Source organism: Oncorhynchus keta, chromosome 13 (assembly GCF_023373465.1).
Source record: "Oncorhynchus keta strain PuntledgeMale-10-30-2019 chromosome 13, Oket_V2, whole genome shotgun sequence".
Taxonomy (NCBI): Eukaryota; Metazoa; Chordata; class Actinopteri; order Salmoniformes; family Salmonidae; genus Oncorhynchus; species Oncorhynchus keta.
The window spans coordinates 44,144,981-44,162,110 of NC_068433.1; the positions used below are offsets into that span (position 1 = coordinate 44,144,981).

General features: G+C 44.3%; 1 protein-coding gene across 6 annotated transcripts in view; it reads right to left on the bottom strand.

Annotated features, from left to right (window-relative positions):
* Positions 1-1,801: 1,801 nt before the first annotated feature.
* Positions 1,802-17,130, bottom strand: part of LOC118392384 (coiled-coil domain-containing protein 136-like) — a 61,494-nt gene continuing 46,165 nt past the window's right edge. For 4 of the 6 annotated variants that reach the window (XM_052460249.1, XM_052460247.1, XM_052460248.1 and 1 more), the window contains 6 exons: positions 16,361-16,660; positions 13,741-13,858; positions 10,033-10,342; positions 9,701-9,835; positions 8,171-8,285; positions 1,802-6,131 (listed from right to left, as the gene is read on the bottom strand). In XM_052460249.1, the coding sequence (XP_052316209.1) occupies positions 8,181-8,285; positions 9,701-9,835; positions 10,033-10,342; positions 13,741-13,858; positions 16,361-16,660 (968 nt within the window). In that variant the 3' untranslated portion in view covers positions 1,802-6,131; positions 8,171-8,180. The remainder of the gene's footprint in view (positions 6,132-8,170; positions 8,286-9,700; positions 9,836-10,032; positions 10,343-13,740; positions 13,859-16,360; positions 16,661-17,130) is intronic. The other 2 variants (XR_008062895.1, XM_052460250.1) reach the window with 2 other exon arrangements.

Sequence of the window (17,130 nt, forward strand, 5' to 3'; positions counted from 1 at the left end):
TGGAACTATATATAAAACCCCTGGAGGAGGGAGAGACAGTTAAGGACCAAGAGGGGTGTGATAGGGTTGCAGAGGGTTACGATGCAGGGAGTGTCGATCATCTTTCCTCTTTACGCTGTTCCTTTGGAACCTCCTCTCTGACCGGTCAACAGGTCAGTCACACAGCGAATAAAGATCGGACTGAACTGTCTTAAGCTTGGAGTCTGCAATTCACTTAGAAATGTAACTGGTGTATTCAATCCAACTGAGATCAGGATGTTTCTGGAATATGGCAAAACAACATTGATCAGGATTGTTCATATGAGACGGCATGTTCATGAGCATTCTTTTACAGTAACATTGCTTTCAGACCAGTTGAGTTCACACACATAAGCTCAGAAAAAAAAGAATCGGCCCTTTTCCAGGACCCAGTCTTTCAAAGATAATTAGTAAAAATCCAAATAACTTCACAGATCTTAAATGTAAAGGGTCTAAACATGGTTTCCCATGCTTGTTCAATGAACCATAAACAATTAATGAACATGCACCTGTGGAACGGTCGTTAAGACACTCACAGCTTACAGACGGTAGGCAATTAAGGTCACAGTTATGAAAACTTAGGACACTAAAGAGGCCTTTCTACTGACTCTGAAAAACACCAAAAGAAAGATGCCCAGGGTTCCTGTTCATCTGCGTGAATGTGCCTTAGGCATGCTGCAAGGAGGCATGAGGACTGCAGATGTGGCCGGGGCAATAAATTGCATTGTCTGTACTGTGAGATGCCTAAGACAGCGCTACAGTGAGACAGAATGGACAACTGATCATCCTGTCAGTGGCAGACCACGTGTAAAAAAACCTGCACAGGATCGGTACATCCGAACATCACACCTACGGGACAGGTACAGGATGGACTGAGGGCTTCTCTGCCTGTTGTAAGGCAGGTCCTCGCCAGACATCACCGGCAACAACGTCACCTATGGGCACAAACCCACCGTCACTGGACCAGACAGGACTGGCAAAAAGTGTTCTTCACTGACGAGTCATGGTTTTACATCACCAGGGGTGATGGTCGGATTTGTGTTTATCGTTGAAGGAATGAGCGTTACACCGAGGCCTGTACTCTGGGCCGGGATCGTTTTGGAGGTGGAGGGTCCGTCATGGTCTGGGGCTGTGTGTCACATCATCATCAGACTGTGCTTGTTGTCATTGCAGGCAATCTCAACGCTGTGCATTACAGGGAAGACATCCTCCTCCCTCATATGGTACCCTTCCTGCAGGCTCATCCTGACATGACCCTCCAGCATGACAATGCCACCAGCCATACTGCTCGTTCTGTGCGTGATTTCCTGCAAGACAGGAATGTCAGTGTTCTGCCATGGCCAGCGAAGAGCCCGGATCTCAATCCCATTGAGCACGTCTGGGACCTGTTGGATCGGAGGATGAGGGCTAGGCCATTCCCCCCAGAAATGTCTGGGAACTTGCAGGTGCCTTGGTGGAAGAGTGGGTTAACATCTCACAGCAAGAACTGGCAAATCTGTTGCAGTCCATGAGGAGGAGATGCACTGCAGTACTTAATGCAGCTGGTGGCCACACCAGATACTGACTGTTACTTTTGATTCCCCCCCCCCCTTTGTTCAGGGACACATTATTCCATTTCTGTTAGTCACTTGTCTGTGGAACTTGTTCTGTTTATGTCTCAGTTGTTGAATCTTGTTATGTTCATACAAATATTTACACATGTTAAGTTTGCTGAAAATAAACGCAGTTAACAGTGAGAGGGCGTTTCTTTTTTTGCTGAGTTGAGAGAGAGAGAGAGAGAAAATAAGGATAAACTACTTTTATTTCTCAGTTCATTTACAAAATGTACAGCCTATTTACCCAAATACTCACAATATTCTCATTAACCCATAAAAGCTCATAGAGACATTGACTGGCAAGGTGTTGTAGTAGAGACTATGGCTAAATCAGATTCAGCGCCGCATAAAACAGACATTGACAGTAGCCATGTCACACAGACCCAGACAGAGAGACATACAGAATGAGCAGCAGCTTTACACAAGTTCAAAGGTCAAACTTCACATCATCACATACAGTGACCATCAGCTAGTTTCTAGTTAAGAGCACAGGTTGTTTTGACATGTAGAATAGTTTCTGTAATGTGTCTCTCCCTTATTGTTTAAGCTTCCATGCTGGAATTGAAGCTGGGTAAGAAGAAAATACACAGTCAGTGGAATTTACAGTATTTGAAGCACAGCAGAGAAGATATATACCACATAAATCTATACACACTGTAGAGACCAGACAATTGAAGAAGAAAAGTAGAATAAAGTAGAGTACAATAGAATAGAATAGACTGTATGAAACCAAAGTGAAAATATTAATAGTGACAACCCAGTAAAGTAGTACATCAACGAAGAGAGACTGACATAGTGAGAGAGAGAAAAAATCACAAATGATTCTGATTAGTCATGCATTAATAAGGTCATACTGGATTGGCTGAAATGACTGTGACTACAGGAACTAGATCTACCCATCTATAGGGATGCAAGTTAAGTCGAACATGCAATATCTAAACATGTTACGGTCTCATACACATGTACACTATTCATGCACTGGCTGTGTTCAGCCAATTCAAAAAGAACCCTCTACTCAATCTAGAACTGCTCTCAAATCAACAAACCATGTTATTTAACTGTGCTAAACTATTTCCTATTTACAATACAATACAAAAAAAACACATGTTGGTCCACAACTACAGATATTGTTTTTACATACACTGTAGCAAGCATTTACCTACCAATGAGTTCTTATATTGTATTTGCACTGTGGGGAAAAAAATATTCTATACATAGCCTATAAGCATTCATGTTTTTCAGGTCACCTCAGTGTCTAATTGCCTATCATACATTTGTGATTATGAATCACGTATTGAAACTAATAGCATATACTTACAGTCGTAATGAATTGATTCTTAGCATAAATTAGAAGCACTAATTACCTATACATATTTATAACGCTATTACTCTACAATAGGATACTGGAATACAGAGGAATAATGGCTAAGCACGCTTTCAGTGTCTTGTCACCTACACACCCACAGAATGTTAGCTGATTAGCTCGCCTACATACATCTATGAAACAAGCCAACTAACTGTCAGTCATGACAGCACACTACAAATTCAGGCGCCAGCTATAACGCTTACTGCATTCTGTACACGTTTCTCACAAACGATCCTCTCGAAAAGAAAACACTTATGTCAGATTGCTCTCTCAGTCATAGTCGCGGTGTGTTCTCGGACAAAGACCATTTAACTCCGACAGCTCTAAAATAACACCACCGTTCTCACTCAACGCAAAGCGCATTTCTGACATTTTGCTCCACCGTTAACATAAAGGAGTTGAAAGGATTTGTTGTTGCTATGTATTTCCACGGTAGCTAAGTCATGCCAAAAGGTAGAGTAAGAACCAAAAAGTACTCTCGGTGCACTCCGTAAAGGTTTAGACGTCTTCTCCATGACAACAGTGTCACATCGCGGTTGTTGTTAAGTCAATCTATCATTGGAATGTGTTGTGTCAAGCTTACAGCAATGACACTGAAAAGGTCCCATGCATTGCAGGCAAGTTGCAGTTGGAGAACCTGTGAATAAACAGTGTGCTTCGTGCCAACAAAGAAAAGGGAATCATCGTTAGAGAATATAGATATCAGAGAGTAAGAACGCAAACAGTACAAGACGAAAAGACTCGGTAAGAGGAACCCCAAAATGCACATCCTAGAAAACAATGGTCCATATTTCATCACTGGCTCCACTTTTCATTTTGGTGACCTATGTTGATTGTTTGTCATTTTTCAGAACGCTTGTCACGATTATAATATAAAAAATAATGCAAAACATTTAAACACAATGTCTATTTACGAAAATAACTCTCTGTTTCAAATAACAAGCCTTGTTAAGTTCTGTTTCTAAGCAGAACCAAACACAGTGGAATCAGTCATTAAATAACTCCTCAGTCTTGGGGATAAATTGTTCCTATGGCTACAAAAATAAACATCTAACTGGAAATCATTTGGACTGTCAAATTGAACACACCAAGTTGCATTTATGATAGTATTGTTTGTCTGTATAGATGTGTATAGTCGTTGTGGTTCCATTCACATACAAAATATAACCAATTGTAAGGAGACAGAGAGAGAGAGAGAGAGAGAGAGAGAGAGAGAGAGAGAGAGAGAGAGAGAGAGAGAGAGAGAGAGAGAGAGAGAGAGAGAGAGACAGAGAGAGAGAGAGAGAGAGAGAGAGAGAGAGAGAGAGACAGAGAGACAGAGAGAGAGAGAGAGAGAGAGAGAGAGAGAGAGAGAGAGAGAGAGACAGAGAGAGAGAGAGAGACAGAGAGAGAGAGACAGAGAGAGAGAGAGAGAGAGAGAGACAGAGAGACAGAGAGAGAGAGACAGAGAGAGAGAGAGAGAGAGAGAGACAGAGAGAGAGAGAGAGAGAGAGAGAGAGAGAGAGAGAGAGAGAGACAGAGAGAGAGAGAGAGAGAGAGAGAGAGAGAGAGAGAGAGAGAGACAGAGAGACAGAGAGAGAGAGAGAGAGAGAGAGAGAGAGAGAGAGAGAGAGAGAGAGAGAGAGAGAGAGACAGAGAGAGAGAGAGAGAGAGAGAGAGAGAGAGAGAGAGAGAGAGAGAGAGAGAGAGAGAGAGAGAGAGAGAGACAGAGAGAGAGAGAGAGAGAGAGAGAGAGAGAGAGAGAGACAGAGAGACAGAGAGACAGAGAGAGAGAGAGAGAGAGAGAGAGAGAGAGACAGAGAGAGAGAGAGAGAGAGAGAGAGAGAGAGAGAGACAGAGAGACAGAGAGACAGAGAGAGAGAGAGAGAGAGAGAGAGAGAGAGAGAGAGAGAGAGAGAGAGAGAGAGACAGAGAGACAGAGAGACAGAGAGAGAGAGAGAGAGAGAGAGAGAGAGAGACAGAGAGAGAGAGAGAGAGAGAGAGACAGAGAGACAGAGAGACAGAGAGACAGAGACAGAGAGAGAGAGAGAGAGAGAGAGACAGAGAGAGAGAGAGAGAGAGAGACAGAGAGAGAGAGAGAGAGAGAGAGACAGAGAGACAGAGAGAGAGAGAGAGAGAGACAGAGAGAGAGAGAGAGAGAGAGAGAGAGAGAGAGAGAGAGACAGAGAGACAGAGAGACAGAGAGACAGAGAGACAGAGAGAGAGAGAGAGAGAGAGAGAGAGAGAGAGAGAGAGAGAGAGAGACAGAGAGACATGCAGACGAGAGAGAGAGAGAACCATTTACAAAGGAGACAGACATCCAATACAACAAACTCATATAATCAAACCCTCCTCCACACATCTTAATTTAAAACGTAAAAAGAGCATGCCACAACATAAACAGAAGGACAGGTGTTACAGGTGTAGCAGAGACAATTGCAGTGGCAATGTTCAAAGTGATTCAAAAGGAGGGGTAGGTTCTGGGGAAAGATCACATGCCCATTGGAAAGAGAAAAATCTCATCAGTGACTCAATATGTGCATGAGCTTTTCCCAATTCAACCTTTACAGGTTGTCAATAAACCAATCAACCATCAACCAATCAAATAATAAACCAATCAACCATCAACCAATCAAATAATAAACCAATCAACCATCAACCAATCAAATAATAAACCATCATCCGATCAATCAATAAATGCGCAGACATGTTCTGTGCTAAATTGTGTCTTTCCATTGACACCCATGCAGACACCGTACTGCCACAAACTCGGAGGCAGTCCCTGTTATAGGGAAACCGATTGAGTCAAACTGTAGGACTTTAAAGAGAGAAACAAGATATTGCCGTCCTTATCTTTAGAGTGGCTTAAACAGGTATATGTATTTCTCCTTGAGACTACTTCCTTGTTGTGTTGTATTTCCTGGTGAAAATGTCAGTTGTCAATGCAGTCCTCCTTGGAAGATGAAGCGAGGAGGAGACTTGACAAGGGCATCATGAGATAGGGGCATGGCATTGCCCATGTTGCCAGGGGAAACCAGCACAGTCATTTCTTGTACAGTGACTTCCGTTCTGTGTAGTCCTCAGGTAAACGCTCTGGAAAGGCTGGGGACTATCAGGACTACAAGCGCTGCCACGGCAACCACTGCCACCAGGTTCCAGCCTCCCTCGCTCTCCTGGTGGCAAGAGGACAGAGGACAGGGTTCAAAGGTCACAGAGGTTATTCATTCACAAGTTTTAACACACATACAGTACCATCTCCTCGAGTTTGGTCAGATTAGCTCAAACAACCGCTTCGCTTTGCATACACTTTGGACACATCCATTTCCTCAACACACATGTTGGACAAAGGACTGTTTTGTGCCTTACAGCCCAATAATTTACAGTTCAATTGGGATACAGACCGACACAACCAACCTACACACTCTTTTGTGAGAAGAGAGAAGACTTGAGTGGTGTTGTTAGCTGCAGAGAGAGTGTGTGCGTGTGTGTGTGTGTGTGTGTGTGTGTGTGTGTGTGTGTGTGTGTGTGTGTGTGTGTGTGTGTGTGTGTGTGTGTGTGTGTGTGTGTGTGTGTGTGTGTGTGTGTGTGTGTGTGTGTGTGTGTGTGTGGTGTGGTGTGCGAGAGAGGGAGAGAGAGAGAGTTTAGCAGTGATGTCACCCTGGAGCCCAGTAAGAGGATCCCCCCTGAGTGTGGTGTAGTGTACTGACAGCTTCTCGCCCACACACACACACACACACACGCATACACACACACACACACACAACTTGTGGCCATGTCATCCTAAAATGGATGCTTGACACTCTCATTAAACTTTCTGAACCCTTACTCACTACAATAAAAGACAAACACTCCAACTCAGGCTAAATGTCCCAAGGTAAATAACCAAACCTCATTCTAAATGTCCCAAGGTAAATAGCCATACCTCATTCTAAATGTCCCAAGGTAAATAACCAAACCTCATTCTAAATGTCCCAAGGTAAATAGCCAAACCTCATTCTAAATGTCCCAAGACCCCTTTCAGCTAAATCTGTCAGGGGCCATGCAAGAGAGAGAGGGATGGAGAAAGGACTATGCCTCACTGCAGGCTGACCACAACACAGCATTCAGCCGGCTGGAGGTTGGAGGGAGAGAAGGTTTCTCTAAACCTCAGTTCCCTGGCTCTCTGGCTGCTGTCCCGCCTGTGGAGGTCAGGCAGGAGCAGTGGGTGTTGACATAAACGCTGTGTCATCCATCTTGGCTCTAGTGGTAATCTCTGCACAGTCCCAATGGAGACATGAAAGGAGCTGCGTGTCACTGTGTTTCCCTCGGATAAGTGTGACGGACCACTTAAAAAAAAAAGCCACCTTTCTCGGACGAAAACATCAGCGGAACAGGCGAGCAAGTGTGAAAGTCTCTTTCTTCTCTCTCCTTTTCATTTCTCTCTTACTCGCAGCTTTTGAAGTGTGGCGGCTGCTTGGCTGTTCCGAGCCAAGTTCTTAGTATTCTTAGAATCGGAGTCATTCCATTCAGTAGAGTCATAGTAAACACAGTGAATAGTGCATTTGGAGACTGCTGGGTGGGACTGAGTTATTGGACCGTCTGCCTCAGTGATTCCGTTAACTCTTAAGGTTGACGGCCCACCTTCAGAGGAACAAAGCAGACCACACGGTACATTTTGAGCCGGTTTACCCCAACGGGAGCCAAGTCGCTGACATCTGTAAAGTATTTTCGCCACCCTCTATTGACATTTTGGTTCTAGCCCATTTGGTGTTAATGTGGCTTTGGATGTTTATTGTTCACCATAGAGGTTGCGTTCCTCAAACAGCTTTAGTTTGATTGACAGATCAAGGGAAACGTGATTCTCACAGGGACAACTTACATTGTAAGACATGGGTCTACTCCACTGCAATAGCTGGTCTTTCCAGCACACGCTTATGCTTGAATCAGAGTCTTTATGTCAGTGGAATAAGGTACCCTTCCAAAACAGATCACATCACTGTCAGAACTTTGAACTACGAACTCTAATAACATTTAACCATTAACCAAACCAGACGTACTGGCGCTACACATTCGCTTTCTACAGTATATCTGTGTGTGCAGTATTCTACATTCAGGCACACCCACAGCCAGAGGCTGAATAATCTGCATCTACAACAGACATTCAGCCTCTCTTAGAGGAAATAAGAGTTGACGATATTTGACTCTTCTAGATAAAGAAAGGGCATGCCCATACCTGGTCCCCTCTAGGACGCCAGCTCCTCCCACCAGCACCATATCAGGGCCATTATTACAATCATTCCTATGAAGGGGATGGAGAGAACAGGGGGCTCAGACGGAGGAGTGCAGTTCTGGGGAGAAAACAAGGGATCGTGGGGGCATGAGAGAGGAGAAGGGAGGTGGTGAGAGAAATCACAAATCATAATAAAGTGGGACAAAAATGAAAGAATCACATATGGAGAGATAGATGAAGAGACAACAGATAGATATATGTAAATAAAACATCATGAGGCGATTGAGAGGTAGATAAATGAGATGACAGGCAGATAGACAGGTAGAGAGACCGATAGACAAGGACAGAGAGGGTGAGTGACAGAGAACAAAAGAAATAAAGAGACAGGCAGATTGATAATAAAAACCATATTGCGCAACGTTTTGTGGGGTGGTAAACAGATTTGACAATATGAATGTGAATAAGTTTATAAATATGAGTTTTCAACAAAACACAGCCATGGCAACGATGAAGGGAGGGGAAAAACAGAAAAAGCATGGCATTAGAGCACATCAAAGATGGTTAAAGACAAGATGAACAACTTGTGTAATGGTTCTATCTTGTCATTTAAAGATCTCTGCCAACACTGAAAAGTGCTGCCTGTTACTCAAACGGTCACTCAGACAGAGAGAACCCTGGGAGTTGTAGGCAGCCCAGCAGTGTGGGTGAGGGGGTTTCGTCACAAGAGAAACTACAACTATGGAGGACAGGTGAGTGACATGAACTGCTGTGGTACTCAAGCTGGATGGTTTAAGTCCAAATTCTTGATAAGGAGACCATGTACACCCAATCAAATCATCAAGGGTAGAGTGGCTTGCTTATAAGCTCACATTTGTACACTATAATAACATGTGGGTTGATTAGTCTTTTTTGTTTTCAACAAAATTCTGATTCAGAATTTCCTGGTTTTGATGGTATCAGAAAGGAAGAGGAAGAGAAAGAGGGTAGGGACCCGGACTGTTTAGGTGGACACGGGGACAGACACTGGACAGGGCGACAGGACGCAGAGGACGCACACCGCCATTGAAGCAATGCATGTTGAGAAGAGGGCGGTAGAAGCCAGGGACCAAAGTCGAGGACACAAGAATAACTGACTACACCACTGGAGGCAGAGAGAGGACTGGAGGCAGAAAGAGGACGAGAGACAGGTCACGATTCCATGAGACATAGCTGTTTGACTGAGCTGTTGCTACTGACCCACATGCACACAATACAGGCAGACAGACAGACTTGATGCTTGAGGAGAATGGGTTAGTTAGCGCAAGTGTACTGTAAATACAGGTGTGTATGTGTATAGTTGTCTTCTCGTTCCCTTCTACTTACCTCCTAACCAGCTCCTTCACCACCATAACCCTTCTTATAACACATGTGTAGTGTTTGTCCCCTTATAGGAACACTTGTTTTCACCAACTCATACACAGAAGAGGCTATCTTTTGTCGGCCATTGTTACCAAAGTTACCAAAGTTACCTCCCTCCGACCGCTGACCTCTCACCTGTGACTTCCTGCCGCCCAGCCTCTCTAGCTCCACCCTGCAGTGACGGAGTTCCTGCTCCAGCTCCGCCCTCTCCTTCCGGCTGCAGTCAAACAGCCCCTGAAGTTCCGCAAGCTCCCCCTTCAACCCTTCACACTGGGAGAGAGAGAGAGAGAGAGAGAGAGAGAGAGAGAGAGAGAGAGAGAGAGAGAGAGAGAGAGAGAGAGAGAGAGAGAGAGAGAGAGAGAGAGAGAGAGAGAGAGAGAGAGAGAGAGAGAAAGAGAAAGAGAGCATTTTCATCATCACATTGGCTTACTCTGTTTTATAAGACTTGTATGTGTCTGTGTCCATACTTGTCTCTGTACTTGCGAGGACCTCTCCTCAGTCAGTTTGAGCTGGTCTCGTAGGGAGAAGACTTCAGAGGGTCCCCCGTTCCAATTGGTGATGGGCTTGCCATCAAATGAGATATTCTTCTGGATGGAGGCATCCACCAAGCGCCCACCTTGACCAGTCTGGGTCTGCCCACCCTGGGTCTGCCCACCCTGGGTCTGGGACAGGGTCATGTAGCCTCCAGCTTTCACTGATTCCTCATCCTGCCCAACACCCTCATCCTTCTGGTCTTCGTCCCCCTCCCCTCTCAAGGCCAGATAGAAATCATTGGAGCTGTCATCCAGAGAGATCATTCAATGTGTTAGCAATTTATAAGCATCATTCATCTGTGTGTGTGTGTGTGTGTGTGTGTGTGTGTGTGTGTGTGTGTGTGTGTGTGTGTGTGTGTGTGTGTGTGTGTGTGTGTGTGTGTGTGTGTGTGTGTGTGTGTGTGTGTGTGTGTGTGTGTGTGTGTGTGTGTGTGTGTGTGTGTGTGTGTGCATTTGCTGTGGTGTTGTTGATATCCGCAGTGCAGTACTCGCCTCATTGCTGATTCCCTCTCAGCAACATTTATTCACTGGGAGAAAATTATACTGTGGGTCAACAATAACTCTCACAGAGTTTAAACAGATTTAACTCTGTCCCCTGGGCCAACCACAACTCTCCCAGAGTTTAAACATTCATGACATAACAGCTTATATGGTCAGATCACCCCATTACACTACAGAGTACTTTGCTAAAACACAACCATACATTCTGTGAAACGGTAGAGTGAACATAAATAATTGAAGCTTAAAAATTGATGAGCACTATCAGAGTACAACAATAGAGTGCATTGAAGTAACTACTGTATGATGTAGTGTGATGTATTACAGTGCAATACCGTGAAGGACCAACCATAGCTCTCTTTCATTCTGGGAAAACATGAGTCACTACTTCTGCCAATGAGTCTGAGATTTTTTTCTCTGAGGCTAACATTGGAGAAGTGCGTTGTGTCTTTCATTTGAGTAGATCTGGGTTGGAACAGGGACTTGAGAATTAATTCAATTAAATTTCCTTCCTAATACGATGTCGCCACAAACCAAGATCACACAAAAAAAGTTATTTTTCAAAAACAGGAAATGACTTGTCAGGATACAGGATATTTGGTTAAAAAAATTCCCCTTTTTCTCCCCAATTTCGTGGTATCCAATTGTTTTTAGTAGCTACTATCTTGTCTCATCGCTACAACTCCCGTACGGGCTCGGGAGAGACGAAGGTTGAAAGTCATGCGTCCTCCGATACACAACCCAATCAAGCCGCACTGCTTCTTAGCACAGTGCACATCCAACCCGGAAGCCAGCTGCACTGTGCCCGGCCCGCCACAGGAGTCGCCGCTGCGCGATGAGACAAGGATTTCCCTACTGGACAAACCCTCCCTAACCCGGACGAAGCTAGGCCAATTGTGAGTCGCCCCACGGACCTCCCGGTCGCTGGTGCTGCAATACAGCGCCCTTAACCACTGCACCAACCAGGAGGCCCCTGGATACAGTACCCTTACATACACAGACTTCATCCTTACTAGTCTATGCATCCTAGATTTAGACTACGTTGTTTCCTAAGGCCTCACCCACATTAAACAATCCCTTCAAAGGGCACAAGAGGAGCTACGGTGTTGGCTTGTTGTGCTGCCTGTATTATGTATATTTTAAGACACATCTGGTGTATTCTCAGGTGCACAATCACACATGTGCATGCACAGACACAGACACATGCATGTGTGATGCACACAAAATGTACGGTTGTGTATTGTTTCTTTGTATTGGGGAAGAACGCTTTTACTGATATGTCAGTCCTCCAAGGTCTTGCCATTTCGATGCATGTATACTACTGTTGGCCAGTAGGGGGCATTAGACTTGTTCACTTCGCACTGGGACTATATATGCGATCCTGCACCTGTGTGTTCTCATTATTGAGAGAACTTTGGCTTCGTTCTCCTGTTTCATTATTTTTTCACCTTTATTTAACCAGGTAGGCAAGTTGAGAACAAGTTCTCATTTACAATTGCGACCTGGCCAAGATAAAGCAAAGCAGTTCGACACATACAACAACACAGAGTTACACATGGAGTAAAACAAACATACTATAATGAAACAGCAGGGAGCAGGTTTCGAACCCTTGACCTTCGAGCTCGAGGTCCGGTGTGCTATCGACTGTGCCGCAAAAGCATGCTCGAGCGGCAGAGCCGATTTCTGCGCTTATAAACCCAGGGTCGTTACAATACAGTCAATAATACAGTAGAAAAATAAGTCTATATACAATGTGAGCATTTATCCTGTGTAACAGGTCAGTTCAGTGCAAAAATACACTGAATAGGACAATATAGCTTTGTAACTTGCCTGTTGAAGTGAATGTAATGGTTTTGAACAACATAGTAATTGCATAACTTGGTACTAGACAAAAAGCGCATGTCAAGTGTGAAATGTAATGATGGCGGTGCATTCCTTTGATCGAGAAAAAAAAGAGTTGTTAACTGGGTAAGACACGCCTGACAATGTCCTAAGGGTTTAGAAAATGTAATGTTGTATCTGTGATGTTTAAGAACCTTGTAATTGTTGTACTATAAATGTTAGAAAATCAGTTTTTGGCTAGCTCCGGTTAGCTTTTGGCTAGCTCCGGTCAGCTTTTGGCTAGCTCCGGTCAGTTGGTTGCTAGCTCCGGTCAGTTGGTTGCTAGCTCCGGTTAGCTTTTGGCTAGCTCCGGTTAGCTTTTGGCTAGCTCCGGTTAGCTGTTTGCTAGCTCCGGTCAGTTGGTTGCTAGCTTCAGTTAGCGATATGGTAGCTTGTTCAGTCATTTTCCAATAATTAACATTAATCTCATTTGCAATATTCTTGTCTTTCTATGAACCTTTCTTACACGGAGTGAATGCATTTTGAGCATGGGTATAAAATACCTTCTAATGGGTCATACCACCTTAAAGGCTTGCATCTTTTAGAGTCTCCTATGGGGCTATAGTGGGCAACAATCAACTACATAATTATAATCTAAACAGGTGAATTAAATTAAGCGTAAATGTGTTTGGGGTATAAATGTAAAGAATTTGAAGATGTGAATTGGATTGAAATGTAATATTTTTGATGTATGTTTGATATGTGTATGAACGAATATGTTAGGGGTTTATGAGACAGATTATTAAATACACTTTAACAACAACAAAAAACGAAAAGACAGAAAAAGACGATTTGCCCTTGAGAGAATGTTAATAAAATAATTGAGAGAACCTTTGAAAGAGAAGCCACGTTCTCCTGTTACATAATTTATCCTGTGCTACAGGAACTATTATCTGCTGCACCAGTCCCAAAACTGGGACCTATAACACACACACACCTCCTAGTTATGTTACAGGGTGTATACTGTAGGAACGAGATCACACTCTCACACATCCAGACGACCAAGGAAGAAATGTCTTGGGGATAGAGATGGAAGAGACAAAGGCTTTAAAAAGCCTCTTATGTTTACCTGTGTGATCTGGTCTTATCTGTGGACTGACAGCTTGTTACTGATACATCAGACCCCAGACAAAAAGTTATGATAGATGATCTGCAGACAATAAACAGACGGTAGGTGTGTAGAGCAATGTGGGGGTCCCCAGACATAGAGAGCCTGTGACTAATTGGTCGGCAGCTTGTTCGACTGGCTGCTCGGCCACTCACCCGGCTCGCTGCTGCTGTAGCTGCTGCAGTTTGTGGCTCAGCTGTTTGTTTTCGTCCTTCAGGGTCTGACACTCGTCTGAAATCGCATGACACTCCGCCGTCAGCTGGCTTACCTCACCTGGAACACACACACGTACACAGGGTCACATGAGTGTGTGCTGTTTTGTCTTGGGTGTGTGTTGGGGTGGGACAGTTGACGCACTGAACCATGTTAACAATAAGTAGTCATGGTAACAGATTCCACAGGAAAGGGTGTGATATGGCGAGGAAGGTAGTTGAGGTTTTGAACAACACTGGTTCCACCATGGCCCTGTAACGTAACATATTAGTTTAGATAGAGTCCTGAAATGTGTTCAGGTGTAACAGAGTTAAGAACGTGACGTAAGCAGCGAGCTCAAAATGTCTGCCAAAAAAAGCTATCCAATTGTTGTTTGCGAACAGAGGTTCACTAGATCGAGACTGGTATGAAACAGGGACAGTGGAGGACGCTACAGTATACTGTTAGCAACACACAGACGTTGGTTGAGAGGCTCAATCCTCCCCTGGATGAAGGTGGTCAATGAGTGTGGGAGAGTTGAGGATGAAGTCTGAAAATAACCAAGTATAAGCTTACCTTTAAACACGACAGCACTATAGCGCCAAAGAGCTCCTCTTACAGGTGTTATAATTAGGAATGTTGTTTGTAATGTTGCTGGGCAGCGTGTGTTTATGTGTGTATACCTAAACGTGTGCACGTGTGTATACACCTGAAAGTGTGTATGTGTGGGTGGCTATGAGAGGTTGCCACTTCTTGTTCAAGATCCTGATTTATGGCTATAATAATAGCCTAATGTGTTTATGTGACTGGGTGAGGTACAGTACACTTAGACCTACCACTGTATCTTGAGCACAATCTCATTTACCCTTTCTGAATCCCTGCTTTCCTTTACTTTTATAGTCCTAATTCTGTCTCAATACCACCTTCTCCCCCGCCCTCCCTCTCCCTTTTCTTTCCTCCCTCTCTTTTCTTCCCTCTTTCTCTCTCTGGCATTAGCCCTGCTGTTACACGGGCTAATGAAAGTCATGCACAGGATAGAGTACTGTGAACTGCCAATATAATACAGGTCACACACAGAGAGAGAGAGAGAGAGAGAGAGCCTTTGATCAAGTAACCCTGTGTTACTCATTCTGCTAGATAATATGTTATGTCATCATTATACTGAATACATAAAGTAGGGAGAGAAGAAACCAGAAGAGGTTTACAACACTGAGGAGGAATGGCCAGGGGGGAGAGAGAGAGAGAGACAGACAGACAGAGAGAGAGACAGAGACGGAGAGAGAGAGCGCGTAGTACCCAGGCTCTCTTCTGAAAATAACCAATTGAAAAAAGCAGCCCTGGAAAAATATGGTACTTTAACTCATTTATATCTACTATTGCGTTGGTTTTGTGGCAGAGTTGTTTTTCTACTTATTAGCATTCAATTCGAATAAAGGAGTAGCAGCCGTAACAAATGAGCACATCGAGACAGAGAGCACAGTAGAACTTTTAAAAGCTTTCGCCTGCTTTCTGGACTTGAGGGGTTTCAACATTAGAGTGTTTTGAAGGAGGAATCAGTTTTCAGTCTGCATCATCCCTTTAGAGGCCAAGACAGATTGCGATCCTCATTTTCTCCGAAACAGTTTGTTACTCATCAGGTTGAATTTATTTTTATTGGCCTCTTTTATTTAGTCTGGGGAAACCCATCGAGACCAACGTCTCATTTTCATCACAACAATACAACAATAGAGAAATGATCACTCTAACAAAGATTATTATTTATTTTTTTACTTTTACAAAAACTACAAATTACAACTTTCAACATTACAACCACAACAATCTCTTCATTCACTCAAAACAACTGCAACTCTCATTCAACACATCTAATACTCGAGCCATAAACTACCCTGGTGGCACCAGAGAATCACGAGGTAAGGAGTTCTGCAGCCTATCCAACAATGGGGGACATTAAAACTGAAAGGGGATCTACCTAGATCGATACGGACTAGCGGTACCACGAGAGAATCAACCCATCAAACTGAAACAGAGGCTGTTGGCTTTCCTCCCTCTTGTTTGAGTACACACGGTGGTGCTGTGTCATTACCATACTTTCCTAACAGTATAGTGGTGACACCTTGAACTCTCCATGACTTCACCAATAACCATAAGCCTGCGATCAATAACACTCATAAATCCTCTAAACATTGCCGAAGTGTGTTTTAATGGAGAGGGCTAAAGACAAATCTGGAAACCCTGGAGTCACGATGATGACTCCCAGACTGTCTCGTATTTACCCACAGTTCTCTGCTGCTAAGAAGGCCTCTCTGCCAACTGGACCTGTTGAGTCTATTGGATCCGGCCTACAGTTTTAACTGTATCATATTACTGTGCATACTGACAGAGATTTTCCTCATCACTGATTGGTTTCCATTGCTTCAGTGTTATGTATGGAGTGGTGTACTGGATGGGCAGGGAATGTGTGTGGAATGGTTGTGTTTTGAGTTTGTGTAAGGGGTTTAAGCAGTGTTGCAGCTTGTGTGATGTTGTAGTGGTTAGTAGTTTGGGTTAGATGCAGGGTTAGTGCAGTATATAGTATGATAGTACCGTCAGTCTCTCCCTCCCTCCTCATGCTCTTCATACTGATTTCAGCCCGCAGGGTGGTGATCTCCTGCTCGTACTCTTGGGCCGTGGTACGGAGACGCTGCAGCTCGGCCCTCAGACGACACAGCTCCTCCTGCAGGGAGGCGATGTCGTTCTCCCTCTCCGCTGCTGCCTCCTCCCCCGCCTGCTGCAGAACCAGCACCTCCTCCTGGGCAGACCTCAGCTCCTCCTGCACCTCCCCCATCTCACTCTCCTTCTCCTCCTCCAGAGAGTCCATCTCCTCCTGGACTGAACGCAGCTGAGCTAGAGGGGGAAGGAAAGGAGAGAATAGAATAGAAGAGGAGAGGGGAGTTCATGTCAATCTGTAAATCAGAAAAGACAAGCAATGTTGACTTGTACTCTGTCAAGGACCTTTCGTTTCAGGAAGGTCTGGTAAACACTCTAGTGAACATGTCCTGGCTGCAAAGAGCAGACACAAGAGCTGAATGAGCCAGGGATATGGTGAGGAGAGTGAAGAGGGAGAAGGCAGAGGAGAGGGACAAGGGCATTCACTCTGGTCTGGGCTTTCTATCTCTAAAGTAGAACCCCTGTCGCCTCACCTCTCCTCATTAATCACACACACACACATACTTTACTTTTAAAGTGAAGAGAGACTGATGTGTTTACAAAGACATGGCCAGAGCTCAAGAGGCCATGGCTATATGGCAGTGTCTGCAGACCAGCTCTCTTACCACACACTGCACAGAGGAACCACACACCTAGATTACTTCTTG